Source organism: Orussus abietinus, unplaced genomic scaffold (genome assembly GCF_000612105.2).
Source record: "Orussus abietinus isolate OABI.00-Male unplaced genomic scaffold, Oabi_2.0 scaffold130, whole genome shotgun sequence".
In the NCBI taxonomy this organism is placed as follows: Eukaryota; Metazoa; Arthropoda; class Insecta; order Hymenoptera; family Orussidae; genus Orussus; species Orussus abietinus.
The window spans coordinates 246,145-257,017 of record NW_019394315.1 but is presented as its reverse complement, the minus strand read 5'-3'; the positions used below and the strand labels follow the sequence as shown (position 1 = coordinate 257,017).

The window sequence follows — 10,873 nt, the reverse complement described above, 5'->3', positions numbered from 1 at the left end:
GGTCGCAATCCTGTATGCAAGTAGGATTGAAATATATGACTACGTCTTCATCGTACTACTAAATCCGGGATTTATTGGGTCCGGATCTAGTAAATCGCATGTCTCCATTGCCTTAATCAGAGATGAGCTCTCTGCCTTAATAAATGTGCAGATTCGATTCTGACATTTCGATCGACACTTAAATTCGAATTTACTGGGTTTGGACATAATAAATTTCGGATTTCGAGTACGATAGAGACGTAGTCATAGTAAACTGGACGCTTGCCGCGCTTAAGAATACACGGCGAGCTTATTCCAGAGAAAGATAGATTTGGATGCCTTGTATCCTTGTCGCATAAAGTTCGGTAAGCGTTTGTCCGAGAAAGATGAAGCGATAGATGGTACTAAACGATCGATATATCATTAGCACTACCATAAACGTAAGAATATATCGACGGAGCTCAAAGTCCCATCTTGGACGAGGGGGGGATAAGCCTACGCGTAGGAAAGGGAGGGGTATACTGCTTCTGATTTTTCAGCCTCCTAATTAGCTCACCTGGCTGATTGATTCGTAAGAATATCTTACGTCCATGGATTGGCTCCAGAAAGCGGCGCGTAATTTTGAAAGCAATTTCGATTATTCTTGATAACACGAGTGTAAGTTGAAATATTCTGTCCGGTGAAACAGATGTTCCTTGATCAACATTTTTCTTTCTAGGTGAATGTAATATAAAATATCAAGATGAGTTAATGAAATAAAACATTGAATGACATTTATGTGTGCAACCAAATCTCAGCCAATCAGGAAGCTAAGATTTCAGAACCACTCTACACTATCTTACCATTGTTCGTATATGTGTACATATGATAAGTTGGACAAAAATGAGTTGGATCTTTATTGGGGGGCAAGTACGCGAGCCGCCCACATTCACCACCGAGGGCAACACAGAACGCGATCGCGCGATTTTGTCCGTGAGCAATCTCCCAACTCATCTCTCTAGATAATTAATATTTAATAATATTTTTGGTTATATTAGTCGACTTAAATTCTCGAGAATTTAAAAACACTACTTTCAACTCATTCCTGACGACACTTGCACTCACTAGGACTCGGGCCGCAACATCGTTGCGCCATCTCTGAGTATCGACTAGAACACAATTACTTTTGAAATGCAAAAATGAAAAAAGATTACGTTTAACTGCAAAGATATTTGTCTTTTTTAACAATATTTTGGATACGACTGATGCCTGTAAGTGAGTCGACCAGTTATGTGATTCAAGTTTAAGAAACCTTGAACATATCGTCGACCACTTAGTTTCCGTTGCAAATTATATTGAAACAGGCGGAAGAAAAATATGTAACTGTATGTATCGATACATTCGATCTCGGAAAGTGTGTAGGACGAATTTGAAACAATCAATCACGTTTTGCCATCGCGCGATTCATTATCATAGGCATTTTATTTTTAACTAAAAAATGCTTAAATTTGAATATATACTCAATATATGTTCATTTTTACAAAGATTTTAGTGAGCTAACTAACCTAATTTTAGAAACATGAACATGGACCTTCTGGCTCGAATTTCAAACTCACTACGATAAATTGGCAGAAAGTGTCATGTAGGCGTAATGATTTATTGTAGTAGAATTAGAGTAATAACAATCACATCGTGTCATCTATCAACGAGATATAACACACATGTTAAAATGATGGGACATAAATAATTTAGATACATCGTTGAAGGGATCGATGCCACAGTGTTTAGAAATCAGTAACATTAAAAATATATATGTATAATATATATATAATATGTATAAATTGTCAAATTATCGCTATAAATATCTTCTAAAATCTTGCGTGGCAAATTAATCACTTAAAAACAATTCACAATTTAGTTATTACTTTAGGCACCAATGGTATGCGGACCCTGTCTTTGGTACGTACGACCGATTCGACTTCAGTATGTCTGGACAAACGAGACATAGAGAAAGTCTTTTACATCTGAACGGCGTCTCATCCGTACTCATTTCGCAACTTCACTTATTCAATGTTTTTGTTCTTATTGATTGTCAAAAAATGGATAGTTGGTAGTCGCTTTTTCTCAGTGACGTAGTCCTTATGCACGTCTCTTAACGAAAGCTCAGTCTTCTTCTTTCTTCTCGGGTTTCAACTCGACCATTCTGTGTACCTCTTCTGGACTGAGTCTGTAACATTGCAATAGTTAGGTGATAAATCCTAAAAATGTATTCTTATAAGTTACCGTTTTACATATTTTGTGTTTAATTCGTTTAATTGCAACAAGTAGATTATTACTTTGAATCTTTTAATACGCTATCTTAATACTTTTGACACCTACCCTAAGAGACTATGCAAGTCGCACACGAAACGATAAACGTATCGTTTTCCGGCGGTTTTGTGGATGATATTCTTGTCGTAGTAATAACGCAAACCACGACTAAGCTTCTCGTAGTTCATTTTTGGCTTATTCTTACGAATGCCCCAGCGACGAGCTACTTCGTCAGGATCGGTTAACTTGAATTCCCAACCATCACCGGTCCACGAGATGAAGCCTTGGCAGGATTTGTCCGTTAAAAGCTCAAGCAAGAATTGCCACAATTGAATCGGCCCCGAACCAGTGAAACAGGGACCACCTCCTAGAAAAACGTTTACGTATAAAGAAGTCATCCATCACGTTAGCACATCGGAATAGTTCATATAAAAGGAATGGTTACACCAGCAATGGAAATAAAACGAATGAAACAATGACAGCGGCATAATAACGCTCACATAGTTGTTAAACCCAACACACAAAGCCATTTCGAAAACGTAAACAAAAGAATTAATTATTATCAAAGATACGTATAACTGTTAATCGTCAAATTCACAAAGATTACTATTTTTATGAGAGCGAGGTGCTCCATTTTTAATACGGCATAGATCGCAAACGAAACATGTTTTAGCTCACCCGTGTAACCGGCTAGCATGGCACTCTGCAGCAGTGGCTTCTGATCGGTATTATTTCCAATGGACGATGGATGATGGGGGTTGGACGAATCCCGGGGTCCAAGTCCCGCGAGGAAGGCAGGGTGGTGCGAAAGATGTTCACCGAGTGGTCCCACACCCCACTGGTCGCTTCCAACTCCGCCACCGCCAGTCCCGCTTCCACTTCCGGGGACTGTTTGAAACGACGTTGCATCATACTGGCCGTAACCACCCTCGCTGTATCCCTCATGATAGCGACCTATCGACATCAAAAGAGTCTCATCATGAATCGTACCAAAGTGCAAACCACACATCCTACATCTTGCAAAGTAAGAGCGAGGCTTCAGACTTTCGGCGCAGACAAGCGTAAAGAATTTCTATTTAGGTTGATATGATCCTTCTTAACGATTTCAACGAAAAAAAATGCCAGAACTTACGCCTCGACCCAACAGGACACTGTAAATTTGAGGGAAATTGTATGTTACGAATAGATGTATCGAGACGAGGCATAAGTTTTTTTTTTCTTTAACGAAACGCACGAATCGTGCCAACACAGAGAACAACCATGATCGTACCTCGAGGGTAGTTCTTGAACGGTGGGGGTTGGTATTTTGGCTCGAGATGAATACCACTGGCGCCGTAGAACTCAGGCGAGCTGTCTAAATTATAGGGATGCGGCGTCTGATGGTCTTGTGGCAAGTTGTGATATTCGGATGCCTCGTCGTATCCGGAGTAATGTGCCGGTGTCATGTAACTTTCCGTCGCGGCGGTGCTGACCCGAAGATCGGTTTCGTTGGGCCCGGTGCCCCCGATGTCTCCGCCGCCGCTGCCACCACCGCCACCTCCGCCGCCGCCACCGCCGCCACTACCGAGACCGCCACCTCCACCTTGCAAGTGCTCCGTTATATGATGATTGGTGTAATTTGCTGAAACCAGTTCGGGGGACTATGTTAATACCTTGCTAAGTACCTAATTTGCGAACAGGCGTGTGAAATCTTGGTCCACTTTTCGGGGTCCCGCCAACGTCACGCACTCGATTGGGAACCTGCTGCACGTTTTACCGGTAAATGACTCTCGTTATCAAACGATCATTCATTAAGGAAGGACGCATTAAAATGAAACTATTAATTTTCCTCCTCCACGTACTGCCAAGGTATAAGAGTTTTGATCATTAAAAAACTTGATTTACTTTTGATCGATAACGAAAAAACCGAAAGTGGACGTTTCACACATTTTGCAATGTACAGAGGATTTGCGTCAAAACAACGCGAAGCTGGGGGGATGTGACTTCGGATACTCACTTTCTGTCTTCAATTGGTTTAAATTCCGTAAGTGAATGTAAGCACTATTGGCGTTGTTGTTGTTGTTATTGTTGTTGTTATTGTTATTGCTGCTTGCCGTGGTAGAATGAGAATTAGGAGGTTGAGTACTATGATTGTGAGGTGGAGGAGAGGTTTCATCCCTCTGGCTTTCGTCCTGGCAAACAGGACTTCGTAGATGGCTGTAACCCCCTGTACAGACAAAAGTAATCTTCGTTTAATTGTCAAGTAGTTAATAACGCATATAAAAAATATCTTAACCTGAAGACGTTTGATGACTTTTTCTTTTTCAACTCTTGTAAGTGCGCTTAGCAACTCGCAACGGTGAGACTATTTTCATCGTAACCCTTTTATAAAACGTCAATTACCGCTAGAAATCTGCTGCGTACGATTTGTGTCCGAATGTTGAATAGTGAAAGGATTCAAGAGCGTAAAAATAAAGCATAATGCGTAATAGAATGTCCACAAAGCTAAAGTCGACGGACGCCAAACGACTGGAAACGAGAGGGACATAAGTATCGGGAGAGAAAGATTACGTATATACTCTCATAAATAATATAAGTTTGTCTATTTAAAGGATGTCTCAGATTGCTCCAAGATGCAGGAGAAGAAAATCTGCAATGAGAGGACGAAACCGTGCAGACGATAGTACGGTAAAGTCAGGCCTATCTTTAGAAGCATCTAACGAAGAAATAAAAAATTTCATTTAAACAACCCAAAAGTAACACCCCCGACGATGTCTCTCAACACGCGAGCCAGTATTCTCGGAGCTATCGTCACGGTTTCATTGTTTGTAACAAATGATTAGTTCATCGTTTCTAGCACGACACCCGTGTCAATTTCATAATGTACGATTTTCAGAGACGATATCACGGGGCTCTCGGCTGTGAAATTTTTTATCAATGTACGCAGTGTCAACGCAGATTCGCCTAATGTACGAGATCGTAAGCAGCCATTAAATGAGAAATAGAATTGCTCCGTTGTGTTAAACACGCGAAAGAAATGACATGGAAGAAACTCGCAAAGTCGAGGAGGGCCGCCGAGAGACGGGCGAGGGGACCATGGGTATATACACGAGGCAAGGTACGCGAACTAACCCGACGACGACAGAGGTCGAAGAGAGAGACAAGAGAGAGGAACGAGAGGAACTAGAGCCACGGGAGGAATGGGAGGAACGGGTGAAACGTGGGCGGCGCGTATCGACGATTGGCTCGGCTGGACTCCGCCTATATTCGACGGCTTCGTACACGAGAAATCCCTGCTACGGCCTGTGCGAACTTACTCTTCTCAAGCCATATGCAGAATTTAGCTTTTATACTAATTTTCAAACCGTATACGTACATTGCGTACACGTTTAAAACGTATTCAAAGACGATTTCTTTTTCACATTTTGGCCGACAAGCTTTGCTGCTGCCCTTTCTTTCAATCCTTATACTCGGGACAAAGTTCGTATTCGTTTCTCAGAGAGTAATTGGTCAACATTTAATGAGCGCCAAAACTTCATTCCAAAGAGAATAATTCACCGTCTGTATTAATAGAATATGGACTGCACCGATTTTTAGCCAACTTCTTCTACTAGCAACGACTCGTGCTTATCACGATGTAACGATACAAATTGTATTTGTTTTACAGGTTCTCCACGTCGTTATAGAAAACCTCAATGCATTATGTAGCAGTTGTTACAGGGGGAGTACGTAACCGAGTTTCATAATTACAATGAGCAGTGCTCACGAAAGTTTCTAAATGTAGATTTTGTTGGTAATGCGCAACCCCTTGATTATCGATAATAACTCGAGGTCAACTAATGATACCCACACACCCCATTTAACGTCTCCACTGTAATTTACCCAATAACTTGTATCAAAACGTGTGAAAAGGACGAATAATCCACTTTTGCTGCCCAGCGCGGGTAAAATCGCTACATTAAAAAATCGAGGACTGTAAAACCTGAATTTAATAATATCAAGATAAATGCAACGGTAAGTGGTACACTTTCATCCAGGTTCTTCGTTTTAATTTCATCTTCACCCTTCGACATTAATTAAAAATGACTTTCCTCTTGACTGTAACGAGAGCCGTTAATCCCTTTTTAGACCATTAAATACGTAACATATAACGATTACCCCAAGTGGGACATGAAAATTCCCAAGAATCTGCCTCATAACGTACACTTGGTCTTTTTCCAGCCAACCCGAAGATATAATCTCGATTTTGCTCGAGATTGAACCGGTTTGTCAATATCGATTAAAGGCTTAATTGCGGTGCCATTAGCGCGAAGCCTAAATGATTCGACTGTAAGGTGAAATAAAGAAGGAAGCCCTTGACCCGGGGACTCTTGGAACGTGTACGAACGACATGCCGAGCAAGAAAGTCCGATCGGCTAGGAAAAGCCAGGGACAAAGAGGAAAGGGAACTAGCAACGATTAAAATTTGGCGAAAAGATTCCAGGACAGAAATGGCGGGTCGAGGTGGCACCAAGAAGGAACCGAGCGTTGGGACTGCTGAGAAAGGCAGAAAGGAGATAGCCAGCTTGAGGAAAGTAGCAGCCGCGTATCAGCTGGAGAGCAGGTGCCGAAGACGGGCAGCGAGCTAGCAAGAGCAGCGGCTCGCGAGTCAGTCAGCTAGCGAGAGGCCAACGAAGCGAACGAGCAACGAGAGTTACGGGGCACGCGCCAACCCAAACGAAACGCCTGGTCTTTCCCTCGGCATGGCCCAGCTGCCACCCAGGCGACCCGTCGTCGGCTCTCATCAAAATTCGAACGTACTCTTCGAGGTTCTCCTCGAGTCCGATCGTTTGCTCGCCATCGTTATTTCCTTACCACGAAATCCAATTCCGCGCGAATGCGCTTATCCTTGCGACGTACGAATTATTCCGATACAAGAGTTAGTGACCATCCTTATAGTATACTAAAAAAAGGCCTAACGTCATGTATCGAAAAGTTGCCAAATACGCATTATCCACGTAAATCGTACCATTTTTCTGTTATTTCACATTTGTAATAACGTCCAATACTGGGCACTGCAAATGTTAAATAACGGTAAACACATAAACGGGGAATAATAGGATGACCTTCCCCTAATGTGTCTTATGCCCCCCTGCAATTGCACCTTAACTCTTTGTCCTGTAAGGTTCAGTATTTTTTAGGAAGGATCGTAATGGAAAATTTGTTTAAAATGTGCCGTGAGGAGCAAGTCCCGTTCGAACGAATGAATCCTTGGACGATGATAATAGGAGGCAAGAGAGATGTATGAATAGGATAAACGCCAAATCTAGAGTCCTGCACGGCCGGAGGTCGTAGGATCCTAATTCGAAGAGTTAGTCACGAGCATTTTAATATTTACATCCAAGTAACCGAATGGATCGAATCGGTTAGCATTAAGCGCGCACTTGGACGGTGTAAAACAATGCCACGCTCGATTGTGCCTGTACGTCGTATAGCTCGAAAAGCGTCGTCCTCGATGGCAACGAAATCACGCTTCGCCTTGTCGGGCGCACGGTGACCCGTGAACTCTCCCACACTGTATGCGTGTGAGTAGTCGCGACGAAACGATACAGGCACGGAACGAGCGATTCAACTTAGTATGAGCAGATGATAAGTACGAAGTGGCACGTATAATTGCACGACAAATAAAACAGCTCGGCCGGTCGGGAGTCGGACTTGACACCAGCGGATACGTGTGCGCGTGTCTATGCCCAAAGGAATAATTATCGGCCATTTGCCTATCGCTCGATAAGCAATCAACGGGTAGATTTTTTACCCGACAGTCAACGGAGAAGCCTTCGACTCGTTTCCACAAAAAGTTCATCTCTTGGCCATGCAATGTTACACGGACTGTAGATACAGGTACTCGTATAACGAGGTTTGCATACCGCGGTATGGATTTTCGTGATATACAGTGATTACCTGTATAAAGCGGAGATTCAAGGATGCGTTAATTAACCCTGCGCGTGTAAAGGGTTATGTACCTTTCGTCGTTGTATTCGGGCTTTGGTATGTGTTTCTATTGTTGGGCACTAATTTTTCATCTGATTTAAGAGACAATTGTTAGACTCACGTGCAGTATATACTTTGACTAGGGAGTGGTTACTCTCAATACGAAGATGAACTTGGTATGTACCGATGATACTTTCCGACCGATCTAATGATATACAAGGAACGAATACTCCTCTTACAAATAATATTTTTATAACATTTCACTTTATACAGGTGAACCTAGCCGAGGAATTCAAGCCAGGCACGACGAGACAGTTATGGCCCTCCTACATTATTTATGGACACTACTTCGAAGACAATGCTTATCTATTGAAATGCGAAAGCAAAACAGGTATACAGAACTTCTGATCTTGGTTACATCGAAGTTATGGGTTTACAAAACTCGCGTCACTACTTTTGAGCGACATGTGTTCAAACGCTTAAGGATAAGTGGAAACCGTAAAATTATAAACGAGTTCGTTTTTAAGACCATTAAACCAATTTAAGTGGCTCTTGGCAGCGTTTAGTCGATCCCTTGCTGTTTAATTTTTTTCATTGCACACGTCTAAGCCAACTATTCATGCCACACTCGATCGCGAATGTAATTTATTTCCATCTACAGGTCTTTCTACCTGGCTCGAGTGCAACTCATCATTTTCACGGGGAAGGGTTACCTCAACAATGTATTTTCGGGTAACAGTAGTCGTGGCCGGGGTTCGAGATACAAGGGAACCATTTGAAGACAACTTTCAAAGCGTCCTTACTTCGAGATCAAGTCACGCAGCGACGCACGCGCGTAGACTCTTGCGTGCATGCTAATACGACAAGGACCGCAATTTCGAAGAGGTATCGAAGTACGGGAGCCGTTAGTCGACTGAAATAACAATTCCAGATTGACATAAAACCCTATCGATTTTGGCGGAGCCGTCGTCAACGTTTTCAATTGCAATGTCTACTTTATGAACATACATATCTACCAAGTCTAACAGGACGGTGATACATCTATCTGGTGGGATTACGGATATCGCGAACGGTGTAGTGTGATAATATAAATCAATAATTAGCATGGGGAGATACCCGCAGTGCTAATTACGAAATAAGTTCCTAAGAAATGTTAATTGCAGCGGAACGATTGTTGCTTTTGTAGCTATGGGGGCACAATACCAAATATTATTATCAGCAGAATTTGCCAGGTATCGTTGAACGCTAACTGGAAGTAGAATAAACGCGATACCGCCGAAATAGACTTTCCCGTAGCAGGTAGTTACGAAGAAAACGATCAAAGTCCATTTACGTACAATGTAGTTGGCGTATGCATTAACTTTTCGCCTTGGTTTATCACAATCGTCGAACGTCAGCGAGGGGAACTTTCCGAAACTTTCCGCCTTCTACCTGAACCAGAGGGTGCATTTGCTGACTGAAAATTTTGCATTTAACACATCGTAATTTTTCAAGACACGTCCATTTATGTATTAAAGTAGAATTAATACTTAAATGCCATTTATAAATAGCAAACTGGCTATACCACTAGAACTTAGGAGCCTCTCCCTTTTCTCATATCTTGAAATCTTCAGTGAAAATAAACGTTCTTTCTGGTCCAGATAAACGCGCCAGGGTAAACGACCATTCCCTGTTCAAAGTTTGGTGAAAAAACAGATTTTTTTTCTCAGAAGAGAAAATCGTCGCTTCGATTAACCTCCGTATTTCTTGAACCCGGTAATACGGCTCGTACAGGTGTTGGCCAAAATACCTGGGGTATGCGTGGTAGCGTCTAGCGACACCGGCGGCATAATGGTATTCCTGGATATGGCGTCGTGGGGTTGCTGATGGTGAGGGTGCGACAGAGGCTCGGCCTCTTGGTAGGACGGGTAGTCGGCGTAGAAGGGCTCGTGGGCTGTCACGAGGGTGTCCAGCATGTGAAGAACCATCTCCGAGGAGGGTGGGTTGGCGTTGGTCGACAGCAATTCGGTGTCACTCACGTAGGTGCCGAGGACCGCCGCGGTGGTCGGCGCCTGCCCAGGAGGCCGCGACCCCGACGTCCCGGCGCTCACGACGCCCGCCGTGACGCCGTCCTTCGAGTTCCCGACCGGGTCACCGTTTTTCCGACGACCCGAGGAAGGTCCCTGACGATTCCTCCGACCCCAGGAAACAGAACTGCGCGCTCTCGGCCAGGATTCGCGGATCTTACGAGCAGACCGAGTATCGCGAGTCCTGGTGTCAGGATGGGCGCTCGCTCTCGATTTGTAGATTATAAACGAAGGTTAGAAACAGAAACTCAGTTTTCGTTTCAATTTCATTTTACAGCTAGAGGTACTCGGACACTTCGAGCTTCACCGAGTGGAAGCGTTCCCGAAATACTTGGGAGATATCAATGGTCGAAGCCCACTTCAGCGGTCCTCGAGTCAATGGGACCTATGGTCCCCGGACGTGGTGCACGCGGTATAGCACCGCATGGATATCCTGATGAGATCTTGGAGATTCTTGTTCCTGGAGAGTATGTACAGTTTACTTTTCCGCTCGCACCTTTGGCTTCTTCCGCTTTTATTAGCTCCGTTCTCTGTAATCGTTAGGACTCCGCTGTGAGCGGAACTTTATTCGTTAGGACTCCTGGTGCCGC

General features: G+C 43.4%; 1 protein-coding gene across 4 annotated transcripts in view; it reads right to left on the bottom strand.

Moving 5' to 3' along the window:
• Positions 1-1,596: 1,596 nt before the first annotated feature.
• Positions 1,597-10,873, bottom strand: part of LOC105697843 (ETS-like protein pointed) — an 86,352-nt gene continuing 77,075 nt past the window's right edge. For all 4 annotated transcript variants that reach the window (XM_012421543.2, XM_012421544.2, XM_012421545.2 and 1 more), the window contains 5 exons: positions 4,265-4,474; positions 3,539-3,889; positions 2,947-3,222; positions 2,338-2,635; positions 1,597-2,185 (listed from right to left, as the gene is read on the bottom strand). In XM_012421543.2, coding sequence (XP_012276966.1) covers positions 2,122-2,185; positions 2,338-2,635; positions 2,947-3,222; positions 3,539-3,889; positions 4,265-4,474 — 1,199 coding nt within the window. In that variant the 3' untranslated portion in view covers positions 1,597-2,121. The remainder of the gene's footprint in view (positions 2,186-2,337; positions 2,636-2,946; positions 3,223-3,538; positions 3,890-4,264; positions 4,475-10,873) is intronic.